At 39.1% G+C, this 22999-nt stretch overlaps 1 protein-coding gene across 2 annotated transcripts in view; it reads left to right on the top strand.

Annotated features, from left to right (window-relative positions):
* Positions 1 to 22900, top strand: part of LOC127418569 (serine/threonine-protein kinase DCLK2) — a 27565-nt gene extending 4665 nt beyond the window's left edge. Inside the window, exons 2-15 of one of the 2 annotated variants that reach the window (XM_051659183.1) lie at positions 993 to 1354; positions 3993 to 4125; positions 4201 to 4287; positions 7293 to 7357; positions 7648 to 7723; positions 8165 to 8267; positions 8423 to 8480; positions 13135 to 13254; positions 14108 to 14254; positions 14376 to 14509; positions 17385 to 17559; positions 17789 to 17869; positions 19897 to 19993; positions 20428 to 22900. In XM_051659183.1, coding sequence (XP_051515143.1) covers positions 993 to 1354; positions 3993 to 4125; positions 4201 to 4287; positions 7293 to 7357; positions 7648 to 7723; positions 8165 to 8267; positions 8423 to 8480; positions 13135 to 13254; positions 14108 to 14254; positions 14376 to 14509; positions 17385 to 17559; positions 17789 to 17869; positions 19897 to 19993; positions 20428 to 20444 — 1655 coding nt within the window. In that variant the 3' untranslated portion in view covers positions 20445 to 22900. Of the gene's footprint in view, positions 1 to 992; positions 1355 to 3992; positions 4126 to 4200; positions 4288 to 7292; positions 7358 to 7647; positions 7724 to 8164; positions 8268 to 8422; positions 8481 to 13134; positions 13255 to 14107; positions 14255 to 14375; positions 14510 to 17384; positions 17560 to 17788; positions 17870 to 19896 lie in introns of both variants that reach the window. The other variant, XM_051659182.1, reaches the window with a different exon arrangement.
* The last annotated feature ends 99 nt before the right edge of the window (positions 22901 to 22999 follow it).

The following is a 22999-nucleotide window of genomic DNA, read 5'->3' as shown; positions in this document are numbered from 1 at the left end:
AACCAACCACTATTACTATTGCTCATATTTAGGGTAAGTTATTTGAACAAACCCATAACTCACCCACTTTTTCAGCCGTCTTGGTTCTGAAGGTGTTTTTCCCATTATTAGTATACTTATTATTAGTAGTAGTATTTAGTCCTTCATAAAAGAGTTGTCTGCAATGAACCAATCCAACCAGCTCTGAGGTGACTACATTACAAACTTTGATTTGAAGCAAAAAAGTGTTTGAAAATCAGACAAAAGACAAAGGTACAAGACTGTGTGCTTAACGTCATTAATGAGGGAATGAACTACAGTCCCATGAAGCATTGCAAATGCGTAATCTAATTAAAAACTTTAAATAGTTCCAGAAGTAAATATACAATATATTTACATTTTATTGCTAAACACTGAAATATATACAGTTGAAATGTATAAGTAGTTTGAGAGTGTAGGTAGAGCAACTCAGTTTCATCATTCACAGTGCATCATGGGAGTGGGTGGAGCTGCAGAGCTCTTTCTCTGATTGGTGGATCTCACTTCAGGATCATGGGTAGTGTAGTTCTTCACCACAAATTCTTTTTTTTTTTTTTTTTTTTATGAAGTTGAAATAACATGGACTGGTGGCTTCAGCAGAAGCATATACCATCGATTAACAACCTCGGAGCTCACACCAGGTCTCTCTTTAAAAGTTGAGAAGTTATAGTTAAAAACCAGTTCCCTTATGGAAAATATGAATGGGATTTTCACTTGGGGCAACGCCCTGGTAACCATCCACAAGTGGACAAATTTGCTAACCCTAACCCTAACTAACCCTAACTTTGTGAAAAGTGTCTCTATATGACAGGGGGTTGAAACTAATAGTGCTTGGTTAAGTTGATTCAGAGACGGATTTGATGAATCATTCACAACAAGACCAGCAACGTGTATTAAGAATGTAAGTTGTGTTCATTTGGATTCCAAGGTGAAATGACCAAACTAACTTGTCGTTTTCTCATTTACCGCTGTAGGTGAGAGTTACGTGTGCGCCTCTAACGAGCCCTACAGAAAGGTGGACTACACGAAGAACGTCAACCCTAACTGGGGTTCTCGACAGGCGGGGGTGGGGCCAGTGGTCGGGGCAGGGCCTGTTGGCGGAGCCATGCATCAGGGGGCCCAGCGCGCAGCAGGGGAAGCAAGGGAGAGTAAAGACTTTATCAAACCCAAACTTGTGACGGTGATCCGGAGTGGCGTGAAGCCTCGGAAGGCCGTGAGAATTCTGCTGAATAAGAAAACGGCGCACTCGTTTGACCAGGTGCTCGCCGACATCACAGAAGCCATCAAACTGGACTCCGGTGTGGTGAAGAGACTGTACACACTGGACGGCAAACAGGTGTGTGTGTATACGTTCTGATGGTCGACCAATATGGGTTCTTCATGCCGATGTAGATATCTAGATGAAGATATACAGTGGGGTCAAAAAGCCTGAGAACCATGGTCTGGTCTAAGGGGTGCTGGGGGGGAGGGTATTGCCCCTCCAAGAGACTTCTGATGCCCACGCCCTTGTAACCAGTTCTGCTCAACCCGCTCCGAACAGGACTCGAACCGGCGTCACTGGTATGGTAGGCGCACATGCTAATGAGGAGGCTAAAAGCTACAGCCTGTAGCATCAGTCACTAGTGCACCTCTTGAGGCTAGGGGAGTGAGGTTTACACACTGCTAACAGTGATACGATCAACGTTGCCCCACCTAAACATACAAGTACCCCACCAAAGATCGTATCCTAAACACACAAAAATCAATCAACTTTTCACTCAAATTGTTATGCTGGAAATATGAATTGTTATAACATTTTTTGCATTAAAATAGAAAAGAATGTGAGGTCTTGGCTTAGACTTTGAACCCCATTCTATAGAATTTCATGATAGCGAATGAGATGTGCACGAAATTGGAGATACAATTTTCAATGTGCCCGGTCAATATTTCGGTCTATCACTAATACATCTTGTTTATTGATTATTTGTGGATGTGTGTGTTTCCTTTCAGCAGCTCGAAAAGCAGTTTATTTTGGACCACTGACATCTGAAGACGTATAAGATCAATATTAATCACCGTCTGGTCAAAGCAAATAGAATATCACTGAAAAATTCCAGTGTCAACAAAATGTTATTTAAAAGAGGTTTCAAAGCTTTAGAGAAAGACAATCTACACAGGTTTTTACAATTTCTGTATGATCATGGGGGATATCTGCGAAATGATTTTAAAGGAATATTCTGGGATCAATGCAAATGAAGGTTTATCATCATTTGTGGCACAATGATGATAAACCACAGAAAACAATTTCAATTCGTTCATCAATTTTTTTAAAACATATGTAAAAATCACATTTACAGTAATGCATGTATACTGTACAATGGAAGTAAATGGAGCCATGCATTAAAATAGACCCAACTTGAAGTCATGTGATCTGCAGCTAGTCAATACTTTGGGTCAGTGTTGACTTGTGCTAGAAGGTTTTCAAACTGGGGTCTGTGGACTTTAAGGAGGTTTAAAAAAATTCCACTGTAAAATTAATATGAAGTAAATATTTTCCAACATCAAGAAGATATACAGGAAAGGAGATCTGTCTTCATAATGTTACATATCTATAATATTCAATTTTTCCACACACAGAATACATGGATCTTTATGCATGAAAATATATAGCTACTGTAATATTTTAGGAAGGCATTCAAAAGTTGAACATAAAAACCCCTGATATCGGGGGCCTGGGTAGATCAGCGAGTATTGATGCTGACTACCACCCCTGGAGTCGTGAGTTCGAATCCAGGGCGTGCTGAGTGACTCCAGCCAGGTCTCCTAAGCAACCAAATTGGTCCGGTTGCTAGGGAGGGTAGAGTCACATGGGGTAACCTCCTCGTGGTCACTATGTGGTTCTCGCTCTTGGTGGGGCGCGTGGTGAGTTGTGTGTGGATGCTGCGGAGAATAGCGTGAAGCCTCCACATACGCTATGTCTCCGCGGTAATGCCCTCAAAATGCGACGTAATAAGATGCGCGGATTGACGGTCTCAGACGCAGAGGCAACTGAGATTCGTCCTCCTCCACCCGGATTGAGGCGAGTCACTACAACACCACGAGGACTTAGAGCGCATTGGGAATTGGGCATTCCAAATAAGGGAAAAAAGGAGAGAAAAATGACTAGTTGCCTACAGGAGACAAATTGAGCAGTAAATGAGACATTGAGAGTGGAGTGTTCTCTTGACTCTGATGATGGCACAGCGAGTCTGAGCGACTCCAAATGACTGCAAGTTTTAGAATGAGAGAAATGTGGATATTCTAGAACTTCCTCCCTTGTCTGCTGTAATTGTCACACAGTAAGTAAGACAGCTGTCTGTGTTGTGTATCCCCCATCAGAGTCTGGCTGCAGGCTGGTTGCCATAGTAACCTGCTTTCCCCTGTTCACTTGAGTGATTCCCAATAATTGGCTCAGCAGTACAGTGTGTGTGTGTGTGTGTGTGTGTGTGTGTTCATCTGTATGCCACACACCTCTTACTGCAGAGAGGAGGGGTTTACTTCAAAGACCGGTTTGTTTTTGGCCAGACAGTGTGTGTATATTTATATTTTGAGGTCAAAATGTGTCTTTACAAGTCAGCTAAATCTGACAGAACCTCTCTTTGGAGGTGTCCACATTTGTTTTTTTAATTTTATTTGCTTTATATAAAAACAATAGAAGTCTATGATATGTCCTCATTTAGATAGCCGTGTGTGTGTGTGTGTGAATGTGCTAATAGCAGTAATCATGTTGTCATGGTGATCAGTGATGAGGAAAGTGATTGTACAGGCAACTGACAGTAACATTGTCATGTCGACAGAACCTCTTTGATTACGATCTTTTGCATCTTTGTAAAGGGTAACATTAATTTCTGACTTTATTTTCCCATAATGCTTTACTCCTGCTGTGTAACCGCTAGTATTAAACTACACAGTAAATAATTGGGACTTTTAACGAGTCTCTCTGTCTGTGTCTGCAGTTAACGAGTCTGCAAGATTTCTTCAGCGACGACGATGTTTTCATCGCGTGCGGTTTGGAGAAGTTCCGTTACGCTCAGGACGACGCTGCAATTGGACACGCAGGGAAGGGTGCCACGGCGGCGTTCGTTAACGGTGAGACAGACACATACGAGAGACGCACGTTGCCATCTGTCTGTCTGTCTAACACAACATCTGTCTGTCTCTCAGAGTGTAAGAAATCCAGACCATCAGTTCCACCCAAGACATCTGGGCCCAGAAGTTCTGGAGTGCCGAGATCCAAATCGCCTGTATCTGGTAAATCACATCTTAATTTTTTTATGGATATTGCGATTTTATTGCTGGCAAATGTTTTTCCTTACATTCCAAAAATGCATTTCAATGTTCAAAAGTACATTTCACTTTCCACTAATGATAGATGATAGTGTTGGTTATTTCTTTGTTGTAATAATTGCATTCTGATTGGCAAGATCTCGTCAGTGTGCAAAAGATGTGCACCAATCAGAATCAGGTGAATTAAAACAACAAAAAAAGAAAATATAGCTGCAGGCAGCACACCAATAGCAAACATTTAGATTGAATATAGAATTCCGGTGATGATTTTAAGCATAGTGTGGAAAAAGACATTAGTTTTATTACTTATAGTGTTATACAAATGCTTGTAACTTTTGACCAATTGGTGGCGCTGTTACCAAATTAATATGTGCTTGGCCACAATGCCATATTTGAAGTTTCATGTCAATACACCAAAGCGTTCAAGAGATACAGCCTCCTGTACCTTATTGGCATCTTGCCATTAAATTCGTTGATGCGTAACATGTTTCATGAACTGTACCCAAAAGTACCTTCAGGACATGATCCCAATCAGTGTTGGGTAACATTACTTTTAAAAGTAACTTGTTAGAATATTGCGTTACTCCTTTAAAAAGTAACTTAATTCAAAAGTAAATTTTTATGGAAAGTAAAGCATTAAGTTACTTTTGTGTTATTTTTGCATTACTTTTTTCTCACAGCCAATTTCTCTTCTGCTATGCTATGCATTCTATACAAATAATCCATGCATTGCATACAAGGGACATTACAGGTCATACTAGCTACTGTACAACACTCATGTCAAAACAACATAGTAAACAAACACATATTTAGAAAGTAGGTCTTCATGTCATATTTATAATAAAGAATCATTAACAAAAATATGCATGATTAGTTTTTCCATCAACATGGCAGCCAATATGAATAATGAAGAATAACTACTGTATTACCTAAAGCAGCAAAGTCCAACACTTGAACCTGCAACATATATGTCATCATGTGCTGTGCCCATCGACAATGCCAGAGTCAACTTGAGATGTTCTTCAGAAGTCAGGATAAAATTCAGTGGGGAATGCAGCCTAACATGTTCATGGAATAAGTCTGATGAATAAATGCATATTTTTCACTTAAGTCATCTCAGTGCACGCTTGTTTTGAGTTGATATCACGGTGCATACAGATGCCACAACTTTAAAGGCACATGTTGATACAACTTGAATGAAATCATTTTTAATTCTAACAAAATGCCATAACAGTTTGTTTCATAAATGCATACACAATCGATGTAGAACGTTGCTCAGAGCCACTGATCCAGAGTCAGCTTTTCTCATCCCATTCTCCCAGTTACGGGGAGCTGTAACACGGAGCAGTTCAGCTGCATAAGTCAGTGAATTGAGCGAGTATTTCACCCTGTGTATCATGTCATGGCCAGTGGAAGACTAGTCTTATAATCCCACTGCCTAAACGCGTTTACTGATTTTTTTAATGCAGTGTGTATTAACACATGAATCAATCATGTTTCACTCAACCGAGTGTTGACCTCATATTACTCCAAAAACTCCTGGCTTGTATAGCTAATGCACATGTGAGTTAGCAAGTTGATTGACAGGTGATGTCTGTATCTAAAAGGTGATTGGGTCTTTTACCTGCAAGGTGGGACTTCCTTTCTACATCCATTGACTGTTGGGTGCTAGAGCTTCTTGGTTGGGCATTCCAATTTCTCCCATTCATTTAAACAGAAGTGACTCACCTCTATCTGATAAATAGTCTCTGGCCTCACACTCTATAGAACTACAATGCCCATCATGCACTACATCTCCTCCCCGAAGTTTGCACACTTTTACTCCTGATTTCTCGCAATACAGGGAAAGTAGAGGTGTGCAAAAGCAACGTGTTACTTTATTTAAAAAGTAACCGATATGGTTAAAATAAAAAAAAATTGCGTTATATTACTCCTTACATGAAAAAGTAGTCTGATTGTGTAACACACGTTACTTTTAGTGCATTACCCCCAATATTGGTCCCAATGACACGTACCAAATTTCATAATGATACGCCAATGCGTTCGTAATATACGGCAATTTATGACAAAATTCTAAATGCCTGATGCCCAATATGGCTGACATAGAAAAACTGGGTATCATTCAACACGGTATGCCCCAAGGAATCTAAAAAGACCAAACCATTCAAAAGTTATAATCAGAAATAGCCAATGTTCATATTTCTGGACCCCAAGGTGGCGCTGTGCCGAAACTGTGAAGGTACTCTCAGGTCATGCTTGTGATGAAGTATACCAAGTTTCGTGTCAAAACGCTAAAGTGTTGCGAAGATAGAGCCTCACTTCCATTTTGGCGTGCTCGCTAACAAATTCATTGAAGCGTTATACGAGAACGGTTTGGTCTATCAAAATAAATCTCATAACTTATTTCATGAGTGTCTCTAGATGATACATGCAAAATTTCGAGCAAATCGGATATTTGGTCTTAGAGGAGTTTGAAAAAGTAGGTTTTTCATAAAATTAAAAATGGTAGAAAATCTAGTGGGCGGAGCTCAAAATGACACAACCCATTGAAATGTGGTATGACCCATGGAATCAGATGGAAAAAATTTTTTTGTTTCTAGGCCTTACAGTTCAAAAGTTGTAGGCCGAAACGTGTGTGAAATTCTGAACAGTTGGTGGCGCTACAGGGTATGTGTTAGAGACCCCAAATTCGGGTCAGTTGCATTTGAGAGTGTTTTCTATCAGTGTGCCAAATTTCATAACTTTCCTATGTACAGTTCTATGGGCTGCCATTGACTTTAACAGCGGAAGAAGAAGAAGAAAACCAACAGATACAATAAGGGATTCGCACCTTCAGTGCTTGACCCGTAAAAACATAGCAAATTGCTGTGATGAAGAAACTGCACATGCTCATATCACAAATAATTACACAGCCCTAATGCCGAAGTGGTCATCAGTTTTGATTGGTGCTTTTGCTCCCTTTATCTCAGCCAATGAGGCTCCACAGAGTCAGTCTCCACCAGTGACGTCATCGAAATCTCCAGGCAGCCTCAGAGTAAGTGTCTGTACTGTGATGGATCTGTTGTCAACATGTATACAGTGGCTCTAAATAGTATTTGGACACTTGAGCCACACTTAAAAATATGCCAGTCATTGCATTAGATAACAAAATATCAGTGCAAGTGTCATCAAACGCTGCTAGAGCTTTTGCTTTGATATCTTGCTATCAAATTCAACATCATTCAGACATTTTAAGTGTGATGCAAGTGTCTAAATTCATTTTGTGGCCACTTTATATTGCATGTCAGTGTGTGTGTGTGTTGACTCTCTGTTTCTCTTCTGCAGGCTTCTGTTCTTCAGGCATCTCCCTCTCTATCTCCCACCAGAGATCTTCATGATGTAGAAGACCTTAGTCCAGAGGGTAAAACACACACCCACACTCACACACTCACATTAAACAGCATAAACCAGTCTAGACCATCGTGGAAATGACTTTCAGGTGCGACACAATAAAGCAACAAGCGTTCAGTCCTTCCTCATCCATGGTAATGTGAGTTTCCATCCTTAAGACATTCTGTCGAGTTGTGGTGGGTAGCTCCACCCACAGTGACATCTCATTGGTCCGAAAACTGTACATTAAAACATCAAAAATGTTCTGATTGGCTGTGATATTGGTACTTTGCACAGCAGTTTTCTTTCTGTGAGGACAGAAGAATGACTAAACGCTGGATTCAGTTTTATCCAACATCATTTGATCAGAAGCGACTTAAAAATGAAACAAAACAAAAGACATTTACCCTACAGGAGCAACAATATTAGGTCATGATGCGAGTGTAAACCCATTTTCTCTCTCTGTCTATAGTGAATGGTAATGAGGTTCAGTCGCCTGTCATCACGGAGAAATACAAAGTGGGTAAAGTCATCGGAGACGGAAACTTCGCAGTAGTCAGAGAGTGTGTGAAGAGGTATTATATATAGCACACATACACAAACAACATGACAAATCTAATGATCTGAATTCATCAGATATGCTCTACAAAGTAACCATATGTATGATATTGTATTTATTATTTGTGGATAGTTGCTTTTGTCATTTGTCATTTGAATGATGCTTTTTCAGGTCTACAGGTCAGGAGTACGCACTAAAGATCATAGACAAACCCAAATGCATCGGAAAGGTGAGACTGCAGTTTGCACATAAATATTGTTATATTGTGTTACTGTGAATCATTCTGAGTGGAAACATCTGCAATCATCAAAAGCATCTCAGGCCACAGAACGATGATTAAACGTATGCGTTCCATTCATGTAATCGAGTCTTTCGCGCTGAATAAGTGGACATTCGTGATTTGGAGAATACGCTGGCAGTAATACTCAGTCAGTTACCTGCAAAGACAAATAAAATGTATCAAAAATTGGAGGAAATGATTAGAGCGTTTAGGCAGACATATACTATATTGCCAAAAGTATTCGCCCATCTGCCTTTAGACGCATATGAACTTAAGTGACATCCCATTCTTAATCCATAGGGTTTAATATGACGTCGGCCCACCCTTTGCAGCTATAACAGCTTCAACTCTTCTGGGAAGGCTTTCCACAAGGTTTAGGAGTGTGTTTATGGGAATTTTTGACCATTCTTCCAGAAGCGCATTTGTGAGGTCAGACACTGATGTTGGACGAGAAGGCCTGGCTCGCAGTCTTCGCTCTAATTCATCCCAAAGGTGCTCTATCGGGTTGAGGTCAGGACTCTGTGCAGGCCAGTCAAGTTCTTCCACACCAAACTCGCTCATCCATGTCTTTATGGACCTTGCTTTGTGCACTGGTGCGCAGGTGTGTTGGAACAGGAAGGGGCCATCCCCAAACTGTTCCCACAAAGTTGGGAGCATGGAATTGTCCAAAATCTCTTGGTATGCTGAAGCATACAGAGTTCCTTTCACTGGAACTAAGGGGCCAAGCCCAGCTCCTGAAAAACAACCCCACACCATAATCCCCCCTCCACCAAACTTCACAGTTGGCACAATGCAGTCAGACAAGTACTGTTCTCCTGGCAACCGCCAAACCCAGACTCGTCCATCAGATTGCCAGATGGAGAAGCGTGATTCGTCACTCTAGAGAACGCGTCTCCACTGCTCTAGAGTCCAGTGGCGGCGTGCTTTACACCACTGCATCCGATGCTTTGCATTGCACTTGGTGATGTATGGCTTGGATGCAGCTGCTCGGCCATGGAAACCCATTCCATGAAGCTCTCTACGCACTGTTCTTGAGCTAACCTGAAGGCCACATGAACTTTGGAGGTCTGTAGCGATTGACTCTGCAGAAAGTTGGCGACCTCTGCGCACTATGCACCTCAGCATCCGCTGACCCCGCTCTGTCATTTTACGTGGCCTACCACTTCGTGGCTGAGTTGCTGTGATTCCCAATCGCTTCCACTTTGTTATAACACCACTGACAATTGACTGTGAATATTTAGTAGCGAGGAAATTTCACGACTGGACTTGTTGCACAGGTGGCATCCTATCACAGTACCACGCTGGAATTCACTGAGCTCCTGAGAGCGGCCCATTCTTTCACAAATGTTTGTAGAAGCAGTCTGCATGCCTAGGTGCTTCATTTTATACACCTGTGGCCATGGAAGTGATTGGAACACCTGAATTCAATTATTTGGATGGGTGAGCGAATACTTTTGGCAATATAGTGTATGTTATCGAATGGCTAGTCACATTTTTAGAAATATCCAAAATGAGTTTATTGCTTGTCAGATGCAGGTGGTATTAGGGGTTGGACTTTCTCATTCTAGAGAACATTTAGCTGAATACAAATGTGCATACACCCCTACTTTTGTCCATTCTGTAAATGTTAAATGTGTATACCTGCTTATTATGTTGGCTTGACAAAGCCATTTCTGACTTTAACTCCTCCTAGAGCTCTCAAGCTACATCCACCAAACTTGGCACAGACCATCAGTCTGTTCTGGAATAGTGTGTTATGTCTTTTCTAACTGATCGGAATAAGGGTTTACGTACAGCAGACAATCAAAAATCAGAACAATCCCATAGATTTACAGTACATTGATGGAATGTTCAAACGGGTCAACGGAATGCTCGTTAATTCAAACTCTAACATCAAAAATTCAAATGTAAACAAACCCACAAAAGGCCTTTGATCTGCTTTAAGTTGCTTAGTTTAAACTTTCGGACAAGAGTTTGTCAAGCCAACATCAAAGTTTATCTAATTATAACTTTTATATAAGCTCATTTTGCCAACTTTTAGGAGTACACTAGCATATAGATCAGTGTTTCTCAACTGGTGGTTCATGACCCAAAAGTGGGTCACAGGTCTATTCGGACTGGGTCGTGGACAGCAGGGAAAGAACATACCATTGTTCTCCCATTGAACATTTTTCGCTTGAAATTTCAGTGCTTTATACACGCAAAAAGGCTTCTCATCTGCAACGCGATACATTCGCGGTGCGATTAAGCTTGTTTTTAATCAAGCTTTAGTGTAATGGAACAACTCGCGCCAATGATCTGCTCTCTAATCCACTGTATCTCTGGCGCACGTGCTTGCCGCGCATCAACGCCCATTTGGATTCTAGTAAGAATTTTTCTAGGAAGTCAAACCTCTCAAACAGGCAGCCCCGACATTATACACAGCAGTGAGGTGGAACATAGCTACACTGTGCTATGTGCCAAAATAAAGTTGTTTTTAAAATTACATCATTACCCATACAAATATGTTTCACGATTTTACAGTAGTAACAGTAAATGTGATCTTTTGACAAATGTTATAGTTTCATAATAAATACTCTATTGGGTAGAATCTATCCTATTTTTCATGACTACTATAATTTATTATTATTATTATTATTATTATTATATTATAATGAGGGGCCATCATGGTCTTATGCCTGTACTTATATGTCATTACACTGTAAATATAAGGCCAAATACATCAAATCTGGACCTCCAAGACTTGTGGACAAATTATGAATAATATGTTCTGTTAGAATGATGTTTGATATTAGGAAATAAACTGGATAATAAATATATTGGGCTTATATAAATAAATATGCTCATCAACTTTTAAAAAGGGGGAAGAGAACTTCTTTTTGTTGTTGACATCAACAACAAAAAATAATGTCACTTGATAAATGCATTTATACTTGAAAACCATGAACAAAACTATGCAAGATAAAAGAAAATGTGACCCAGGATACATTAAATACAGGTTATGTTTTTTACTGTGGTGGGTCGCCACTTGATGTCCAGTGTAAAATCTGGGTCCCGAAGCAAAGCCAGTTGAGGACCACTGATATAGATGACCTCAAATCATGAATTAAAAGACACAAAACTCCCATTATGAGAATCTGTGTGCAGTCTTGCAAACAAAATAGTTTCCAATTAATTACGTTTCCTTGACAAAGCCAACATACTGTTATTCTACAGACTTTTATTTATTTATTTATTTATTTATTTTTTATCACTAAACCAAGACCAGAATTTCTGACAGTTAAGGCCTTTTGCACACCAAAGGTGAAGTGAGAGGCGAATCGCAGACGAATGGCCCTTTCACACAGAAAGTAGGCGAATGTTTACAAAAGGCAAAGATGCTGTGATATCCAGTATATGATAGAGATATAAGAGGGGGTCATTCCTATGTTCCCAGGGTCCTATGTTCCCCAGATATAATAAGGTTAGGGGTTAGGGTTAGATTAGGGTTAGGGTTAATATTTATGAAATAAATATTATATGGAGAATATTTATGAAATATTTGAACTTGAAACGTGTCAAATTTGACCCGAAAACAATTGGAGGGTTAATTTGTGTTCACAGAATATTGAAGTGGGGAACTTAGGGCCCTGGGAAAATAGATATGCTCCCATATAAGAGAACTCATATAAGATTAAATGCAAAGGCAAAAAATGCAGCAATATGGAATACATAATGAAGACAATCCACATAAGTTCAGAAAGTTTTTTTTAAAGGGGATGCAAGGCAATGATGCAGCAATATCATTTTTATCATTCATGTTAAGAGAACCCATATAAGAAAAAAAATTCAGTTTTTAAGACATTTCATGAAAATCAAATGTACGATTTCTTCCTTGAGTTTCTTCAGCGTTTAATGTCGGTTGTCAAAACAGCTTTCCGTGCTTTAGCGCCAGGAATTGTGCTGGTTTTGGTAACTGCAGCAGCTTCTGACACGTGATCCAAAACTTATATTTTATTGGTGAGAGCATTTCATGGCCTAGCGAAGAAAAAAAACTTGCTTTGTCAATGCACAAATATTCGCTCTAGGTGTGTGGCTCGTTAGGAATCCATTGTTTCGATTCAAAATGTTAATCGCTGCGAAAATTCACGTTTGGTGTGCAAAGGCCTTAACTCATAAAGCTTTCAAGCTACGTCTGCTAAACTTGGCACAGACCTTCAGACTGTTCCGACTCGGGTTGCATTGACTTCTCTGACTGATCAGAATTACGGTTTTCACACAGTGGGTGATCAAATCTCCCCCAAATCTCATAGACTTACATTAACGGAATGTTCAAACAGGCCTAGACTATTTAAACTGTTCAAAAATATCCAATTGCCAAAAAATGCAAAAATTCAAATGAAAACAAGGCCTTTAATCTGCTTTAACTGTCTCTCTCTCTTTCTTGCCTTGTTTTCTTTCTGTCTGTCTGTTACTTGCAAACTTTTTTTTATTTTGAATTAGTGTTACATTTTCAGACAAACTTCACCCATCTAGTTAACATTCAGATTATTGCCATACATTCTTTCTCGTTCACTCCTAATGCAAAAACCAAAGATTCTGATTGGTTTCTTTGGATATCCAGGAGCACCTGATAGCCAATGAGGTGGCGATACTACGGCGAGTGCAACACCCCAGTATTATTATGCTAATAGAGGAGCTGGACACGCCCACTGAGCTGTATCTCGTCATGGAGCTTGTTAAGGTACTATCAGCTATCGGAACTAACGGTTTTAACCGAGTTAAGTTTCACACCAACATCCTGCGTCATTTACTTAATCAGCTGACATTCAGAGATATAGAGTGCAACAGGTTCCGGAAGTAAAAATCCCATTCATGTTTTCCATAGACGAATTGATTTTTAACAACAACTTATAAACCTTTAAAGACAGACCTATCGTGAGCTCCGAGGTCGTTCATCTGTGGTATATACTTCTATTGAACCATCCATCTAATAATTGTTTAAAAATTCCACGTTTAATAGCAGAATTCCTGGTGAACAACTACAGCACCCGTGGTAAAAGTGAAAAATCCACCAATCAGAGAACCGTGGCCAAGAAAGCCCGCGAAATAAGACCGTAAGCGACCACCCACTTCAATGACGCACACTGAATGACGCAAACGAGTCTTGTACTTATATATTTGTGTACATCGGAATATTTGCAATAAACAAACTATATTGTTTCTATACTTATCAACAATCTAAAATTCAATGTTTTATATATTTCCATAGTTTTATATTCTATAATATCATTCGCAATGCTTCATGGGATTGTAGTTCGTGCCCTTGTGAAAGACGGCAAGTACACAGACTTGTACCTTTGACTTTATGTTGGATTTTCAATTACTTTTTTGTCTTAAAATAAAGTCTGTAATGTTGCGATTCACTTAGGAGCTGGTTGGTTTGATTCATGTTTTTACAGCTCTTTAATGGAGGGTTTTTTGAAAAGTCTATGGAAGAAATGAATGGGGAAAAGTGGGCAGGGCACTGCTGCACCCTATTGACGTTCTGTTGCTATAGCAATTGTGTCGTGTGTGTGTGGGCGTGGCTTTGGCAGGGTGGCGACCTGTTTGACGCGATCACTTCCTCTACGAAGTACACGGAGCGAGACGCCAGTGCAATGCTGTTCAATCTGACCGGAGCGCTCCGATATCTGCACAGAATGAACATCGTACACCGAGATATTAAACCTGAAAACCTGCTGGTATTTAAACACGGATGCACGTACACATTAATGGTGTCTTACCGCTCATTTATGTACATTTACAGTAGTACTCTACAATCCTACAGAACCTGATTGAACACATGTGTTTGTTTCTCTGTAGGTGTGTGAATATCCAGATGGCACCAAGTCACTGAAATTGGGTGATTTTGGTCTGGCTACAGTCGTGGAGGGGCCGCTGTACACCGTCTGTGGAACGCCCACTTACGTCGCCCCCGAGATTATCGCAGAAACCGGGTAAATGTTGTGTGTTATAGCCAGTTGGGGAGCGACGCTTCTAACATCAGTGTTCAATACAAATTTAGCCCAATCAGCAGCATTTGTGGCATAATGCTCATTACCACAAAAAATAACTCTTCCCTCCTTTTCTTTAAAAAAACCCATAAATCTGGGTAACAATGAGGCACTTACAATGGAAGTCAATGATGCCAATCTGTAAACGTTAAAATACTCACTGTTTCATAAGTATAGCCACAAGACGTAAACAATATGTGTGTTAAGGGTGATTCCAATGATTGTGGTGCCATTTAAGCCTCTCACTTCTTGAAAATTGAACTTAACTTTCTGTCCAAAGAAGTCGATTTAGGTAGGGATGGTAGGGACATGTCCCAACCAACTTTCAGAAAATCATAAATGTTCTGACCAACATTTGGGCAGTTTTACCACATAGAAAATACTTAAACTTTATATTACGTTTTAATTGTCATTTTAACGACTATTAAAGTTTCTTAGTATCATTGTTCATTTGTAAATTGTTGTCCTACCTGCAGTGCACAAATGGCATCTGTTACTTTCCTCATTGCTTTTCAGGATGCACCAATCACAGTCTTTTATTGAATATGGGTAATGTTTTTATTGAAACAGGCTTATATATAATATGGTGGGGCAGAGAAATAATAAATGAGACTTGTTATATGAGGAAATAATGTTATTTTGCCTATATTACCAGACTGACTTTATCGCATTTTCTTAATACCAGCATTTTGAATAAGGCATCCTCCTTGTAATTTGTCCCTACCAACTTTCAAACGAAACCTACGCCCTTTTTTTTGTCAGTTATCAATGTTTAATCTAAAAAAACATGCTTTTAGCCATTCAAAAGTGTTTTTGCCTAACTCAGGCCTTAATGTTTCATTTTGTACAAGTGTTTTTTTTTTTTTTCGATAATGGCTGCATGTTCCTCAACCCTGTTACAAAAGTTATATAAAATAAAATACATATTTTTCCCTCTATAAACTTGCAGTTTTTATTAAATGAATGGTTACATAATAATTTTCATTTGTTCCAAAATAATGACCATATTCATGTCATTTGCATTTCACTTCAATAACAAAGTTTACTTTAGAGCATTTTATTTATTAAAATATGGACCAAATGTGATTGAATAACAGGAGTGATTTATTTTTCATTTTGTGATAAAACAATGAAGTAACAGGGTTGATGCCATGTAACAGCATTGAATATTGGGTAACAGGGTTGAACTTAGTGGAAGATATGGTCTCTATTCATCCATTTACTGTGCTTCAGTTCTCTTCTTGGGCCCAAATTAGAAATCCTTCTTAAGATTTCTCAACCCTGTTACTCTTGAATGAGTAACATGGTTGCAAGTAACAGGGTTGAACTTAGTGGAAGATATGGTCTCTGTTCACTCATTTACTGTGCTTCAGTTCTCTTCTTGGGCCCAAATCAGAAATCCTTCTTAAGATTTCTCAACCCTGTTACTCTTGAATGAGTAACATGGTTGAAAGTAACAGGGTTGAACTTAGTGGAAGACTTGGCCTCTATTCACTCATTTACTGTGCTTCAGTTCTCTTCTTGGGCCTAAATTAGAAATCCTTCTTAAGATTTCTCAACCCTGTTACTCTTGAATGAGTAACATGGTTGAAAGTAACAGGGTTGAACTTAGTGGAAGACTTGGCCTCTATTCACTCATTTACTGTGCTTCAGTTCTCTTCTTGGGCCCAAATTAGAAATCCTTCTTAAGATTTCTCAACCCTGTTACTCTTGAATGAGTAACATGGTTGAAAGTAACAGGGTTGAACTTAGTGGAAGACTTGGCCTCTATTCACTCATTTACTGTGCTTCAGTTCTCTTCTTGGGCCCAAATTAGAAATCCTTCTTAAGATTTCTCAACCCTGTTATTCTTGAATGAGTAACAGGGTTGAAAGTAACAGGGTTGAGTTTTAGCATATAATTAGCAAACAGATAAATATGGCTAGCTAGTGTCTATGCTAATGCCATGTGGACATTGAGGACATTCTACAGATTCACATAAAATGTATTTTGTAATTAATAAATTACTTTCATTTATAATTTAGGTAACAGAGTTGAAATTTTGAGCAATACCCCCTCTGTAAAGGTTACAACATCACTGAAAATACAGAAAAATAATGAGAGAACGTACCTTTTGTTTTCCCATGGCATTCAGGAAATTAAGATGATCTCACTTCCTGTTGAACATGTGATTTGTGGAATATTCAAAATATTTAATAGGGGTGAATGTGTTTAGGTAACAGGGTTGAGTCAATATTATGGGACATAAACTATAATGTACATTTTTCTCACCACTGTTATAATGAATTACTCATGACCAAATATGTTTTAAGCATAAAGCACAACGAAATAATAAATGCAAACAAAATAATGCATAAATAATAATAATAATAAAAATAATAATAATTTTTGAAGTACTTTAATGTTTATTTTTCATTTAAATTGTAGTCCCAGAGCGGAGGGACATGAGAAAATGTTTTTTTCAGTTTTGTAGATATTTTGTTAAAGTATTTTTTAAAACTTACATTGACTTCTATTGTAGGTGTCTCCCTGTAGCTTTTTTTTAAACACTTATCATATCACTTCAGAAGACATGGATTTAACCACTGGAGTCATATGGATTAATTTTATGCTGCCTTTTATGTGCTTTTTGGAGCTTTAAAGTTCTGGTCACCATTCACTTGCGTTGTATGGACCTACAGAGCTGAAATATTCTTCTGAAAATCTTCATTTGTGTTCTGCAGAAGAAAGTCTTACACATCTGGGATGGCATGAGAGAATTTTCATTTTTAGGTGAACTATCCCTTTAAATGTTAATCTGAGTAAACATGTGTTTCAGGTACGGTATGAAGGTGGACATCTGGGCGGCGGGTGTGATCACGTACATCCTGCTGTGCGGGTTTCCTCCATTCCGCAGCGAGACAAACCAGCAGGACGAACTGTTTGAACAGATCTTACTGGGCCAACTGGAGTTTCCCGCTCCATACTGGGACAATATCAGCGCCTCTGCTAAGGTTTGCAAACAGCATACACACATATCAATAATAAACATTCAATCAACACTCACTTATCCTGATTCCTTATCTTCAAACATGATTTGCGTGGTCAGCTGGATAACTTGGCATAAACCTGATATTGTTTATTACATAATGTTTGATGTGCTCTGTGGCAGCAGCTGATTGGCTGATTTAAGTTACATCAGCTCTTTTTATGCAGCTGATAGGTTCAATGTGTCTTTTGCAGGATTTAATTGGTAAAATGCTGCAGGTGAATGTTGGTGCTCGTTACACGGCTGATGAGGTGCTGGAGCACCCGTGGGTGCAGGTGAGGGGCGTTCACACACATGCGCAAACGCTTATTGACTATGTACAGTATATACTTCATACTGCCTTCGACCCTTGTGCTGTGTTCCTCATTGTCTACCAAATAACCAACCCAATTTAATGGATTAGAAATCTCACATAATCCATAAATTATCTTTTTTCAACTTGATTTCTAGTAACTACAACATGTTTTGTACCATTTTTGGAATTTATTGACAATAGGCCTAAATTACCTGTGCTAGTACAACTACATTTTTGCATTAGAAAAAGCCTTTTTTATGGATATTTTTACTATATTAAATACCATACATACAATTTTCTGTCCTGTTTATCACACTACTTTGTTTAAAAGTTTTAGCAAAAAATAGTGTGTGTGTGAGCGAGCGTGTGTGTGTGTGTGTGTGTGTGTGTTTATGTTCAAAGACATATATGTGCTCATCTAATGGTTGCACAGACTCCTGAACACTCATTTTTTCTCTTTTGTAGTCTAATCCATTCATTTCCAATGGCCGGTCATTTTTGACCGGGAACACAACAAGTGTAACAAAGTGAAATAAAACCTATAAAATGTAAAGAAAAAAAAAATCATATGCCATATGTGAACAAAGTAAATTAATTTTATTCCAATTGGTTTAAGGGAAGAAGAAAAACAATTAAAAAAAAAAAAAAATCGCCTGTGTCAAAATGACCAGAACACAACATAAGGGTTTAAAAAAGGTGTGTGAAACAGTATGCATTATGCACCAAATAATCAGTTTGTGCAGTAGTTTGTTATATTGTTGTCACGTTACCTCATTATGATGCATGTTTGATTCGTCCAGTAATCATACTGGAAAAAAACGGCTGTTTCGCATTTTGAATCCAATTTTGTGTAAACTTCAGGCACTTTCATGTCCAATGGGTTGACTATTTGTATTAAAATAAACAGGTTTAAACTTTCTTTTTGTTCTATGAAGGTCTCATTAAAACTGAATTCGTAACTTCTCGCCTGGTCTTCATCATTTACTTTTGGTACTTTGCAAATGTCTTTTATGTCTAGATTTGACCATTTTATTCTTCAATAAAAGAATGGGGTGGGGGGGGGGGGGGTGTTTTCTCCCCAATTTCCAATGCGCTCTAAGTCCTCGTGGTGGCGTAGTGACTCACCTCAATCCGGGTGGCGGAGGATGAATCTCAGTTGCCTCCGCGTCCGAGACCGTCAATCCGTGCATCTTATCATGTGGCTTGTTGAGCGTGTTACCGTGGAGACGTAGTGCATGTGGAGGGTTCACGCTATTCTCCACGGCATCCACACACAACTCACCGCGCGCCCCACCGAGAGCGAGAACCACATTATAGCGACAACGAGGAGGTTACCTCATGTGACTCTACCTTCCCTAGCAACCGGGCCAATTTGGTTGCTTAGGAGACCTGGCTGGAGTCACTCAGCACGCCCTGGATTCAAACTCACGACTCCAGGTGTGATAGTCCAGACGTTCAATATTAAACTATGGAAATCCATTATAAAAATACGAATTAGTGCTTGTTTGAAAAAGTGTTAAAATCTGATTTAATTCTGCGTATTTGGACACATCAAATATCAGCTATGAAATTAGCTTTAGCAAAACAATCAGTTGTTTTACTTGAAAAACCTTAAAAATTTAATTTCCATCAGCGTCATTTCCAGCACATAATTCTGTTAAACACAATACAGAATTTGAGATGTGCTGGAAATTAATTTTCATGACTTGAATGACATAAATCTCCTGTGATGCATGAACACACACTGATGGACGTTGATATAGACACATTAAATCAACTAGTGAGAGTGTGAAACATGTTTAAACTAGACTTTAACTTTCGAGAAGTCCACAGTGCTGAAAGTGTCTGAAGTTTGAAGAAACACCCATAAACATATTTAATGCATACAGAAAGGTCACATATAGAGCACCGTGTACAGTACATTCTACAAAAATCATATGAGTATTGTTAGTACACTATTCTGAACACAAATGAACAGTTTTCATGGTTGTGTTTGTGTGTTTGCAGGACGACGCAACGATGGACACAAACATGGCGTGTGAGACAGAAGATGCAGTTGAATCAGAAATCACACACAATGACATGGAAGCAGCGCGCCATCATGGTAAACAGTTTTACAATACACTTTTTATTATTACATTATTGATTGATATTAAAGACTGACTTATTAAGAAGGACATGCTTTACAAATACTGTGTGTGCGTGTGTCTGTCTGTCTGTGTGTGTCTGTCTGCGTGTGTGTCTGTGTCTGTGTGTCTGTCTGTGTGTCTGCGTGTCTGCGTGTGTGTCTGCGTGTCTGTCTGTGTCTGCGTGTCTGTGTCTGTGTGTCTGTGTCTGTGTGTCTGTGTGTGCGTGTCTGTGTCTGTCTGTCTGTGTGTCTGTCTGTGTGTGTGTCTGTCTGTGTGTCTGCGTGTCTGTCTGCGTGTCTGTCTGCGTGTCTGTGTGTGCGTGTCTGTGTGTGCGTGTCTGTGTGTGTGTCTGTCTGTCTGTGTGTCTGTGTGTCTGTCTGTGTGTCTGTCTGTGTGTCTGTGTGTGTAGATGACAGCTGGCAGTAGCTGATGAATCTCTGGATTTGAAGCCCTGAACACCAAAACCTCAAAACACCAACACTGAGACCAGACCGGACCAGACCAGACACTCTCAGTCCATCATTCTCACCATTTGATCATTCTGGAGTATACTGTATTTGTTTAATCGTCCGGTAAAAATATCTAAACATTATTAAAACAAGGTAAATTTAGCAGAAAGATATGAAGTCTTGTTTTCAGTGAAATCTAACATCATTTGGTGGTGTTTATGCTTTAAAATAAGATATAAATATTTGCCAGTGGGGCAAGAAAAATACACTGTTTTCCTTTAGAATTAAGTTTTTTCTTTTTTACCCCAATGGCAAATATTTTTTTCTTGGTATAAGCATAAACGTTGCAAAATTTGGTTCGATTTCTCTGAAAACAAGACAAAAAAATCTTGTCATTTTGCTTCTCAAGTAAATATGTCTTGTTTTAAGAATGTTTACATACAGTATTTTTCCTAGAAATAAAATAAAATAAAAAAATATGAAGAAATTATAATTTTTTTTTTTTGCAGCGCACCTCCCCCTATGCATACTTGCATACTTCTCATCCTATTTCTGCAGTATATAGTGTGTATACCGCGTGCAGTATGTACATTTTCTGAATGCATGAATTAGCAGGATTTGTTAAATGTGCAGTAAACTGAGCAAACTGTCAGGGTTCCCAAACATCCTGGAAATCCTGGAATTTTGCAATGCACTTTTCCAGTCACGGAAAATGAGAAAAACACCTAAATGTCCTGGAAAATATTTTAGTGTTAAAAAAACAGTTCGAATGCAAATTTTATTCATTCCAACACTGCTGTAATGTACAGAAAAATATTTGAGTTGTAAACTTTAGACAATGACGACGGTCGGACCGCACGCCCCGAGGTGGTAGTGTGGTGATGCGGCCTTTACACCTCGATATGTAAATTAATTTTCAATAATTCAACGATCGGAGTCTGCTTGCACACATGTAGGGCCCCTATGATTTCAGCGATGCGGAAAACACGGACGGAATCACTGAATCCAGCCCTAAAACTTGCATTGGCTATAAAATGTCACAGAATTTGACAGGTTTGGGAGGAAAGTGAATGTTTGAATGCACAATTAATCCAATTAAAATCTCGATATGTCCAAGTGTGATTATTAAACCCCAAAAAGCTGTGATTTCACTAAATAAATGTATAATCTGCATGTGCTGCGTGCTTCAAAATGAATGTGTGAAGTGCCGCTTGTACGCTGAAAACACCTCATCATGAGCATCACACGTGCACCGTGTGTTTATATGTAGTAGATGACAGTGAGCAGAGCGCTCTGAAGCACGCAGCACATAAAGACTATATATTTATTTAATTAAATCACAGCTTTTTGGGGTTTAATTGTCACACCGGGACATGTTGCACTTACAACTGCTTATCCGGAGGTGAGAAACTACCATCAAAAACACACAGAAATGCCAAAATAAAAGCCTTGATTTTAATGGACGTACGAAATGGAAAAAAAAAAGATCCTGTTTAATTCAGTTAAATAATAAAACTAAAGCAACATCGGAAGTCATTTCTGCGGTTTATTATTTGATCAAATGGGTATCGGAAACGTTAAGACGTGTTTACACAAAATTGGATTTAAGATGCAAAATGTATTCCTTTCTGAACTCAGCCATTCTCTCCTCTACATTCATTTTCTCCAGTAATGTCATCCATGTTCCGGTCTGTTCAAAGGAGCTTCAACTAAACCAGCGACCTCAACTATTACTGTACTGTGCCATTTTTCTCTCTATCTCTCCTGTACTGCCTTTCAATCTCGATCTCTCTCTGTATATATGCTGTCGATGTCTAGTCCATCAGTAGAATTCCATTACAGACATTTGTGTCTTTCTGAGCTCGTTTGAAAACAGAACGAGTGTGTGCGATTGTGACTGTAGCAGCCCACACAGGATCTATTAATCTGGCTCTTTTATTCACAGATTAAACCGAGTTTAAATCTATTCCACAAAATTCCATATATTTTCCACCTGAATTGGTGCAGAAACTGTAAATCAAGTCTACGGATTGTGTGTAAGCTGGGTCTGTACTGAACGAATGAAAACTGAACTAGAGGTTAGACCGATATATCGGTTTTACCGATTAATCGGTGCCGATAGTTACTTTTTGGAACTTTTTTTTCCCTTTTTGTCCCGGCCACAGAGAAACATGGAGGAATAATAATAATAATAATAAAAAAATAAAAAAACTATTGGCATACATTTTTTCCGATAACCGATAGTTTTAAAAAATATAATTATTCCTACCACACCTGGAGTCGCGAGTTCGAACTCCAGTCAGGTCTCCTAAGCAATCAAATTGGCACAGTTGCTAGGGAGGGTAGAGTCACATGGGGTAACCTCCTCGTGGTCGCTATAATGTGGATCTCGCTCTCAGTGGGGCATGTGGTGAGTTGTGCGTGGATGCCGCAGAGAATAGCGTGAAGCCTCCACACGCACTACGTCTCCGCGGTAACGCTCAACAAGCCACGTGATAAAATGCGCGGATTGATGGTCTCAGACGCGGAGGC

Source organism: Myxocyprinus asiaticus, chromosome 28, assembly GCF_019703515.2.
Source record: "Myxocyprinus asiaticus isolate MX2 ecotype Aquarium Trade chromosome 28, UBuf_Myxa_2, whole genome shotgun sequence".
Taxonomy (NCBI): domain Eukaryota; kingdom Metazoa; phylum Chordata; class Actinopteri; order Cypriniformes; family Catostomidae; genus Myxocyprinus; species Myxocyprinus asiaticus.
The sequence above is the reverse complement of the archived record's forward strand: the minus strand, read 5'-3'. Positions and strand labels throughout refer to the sequence as shown.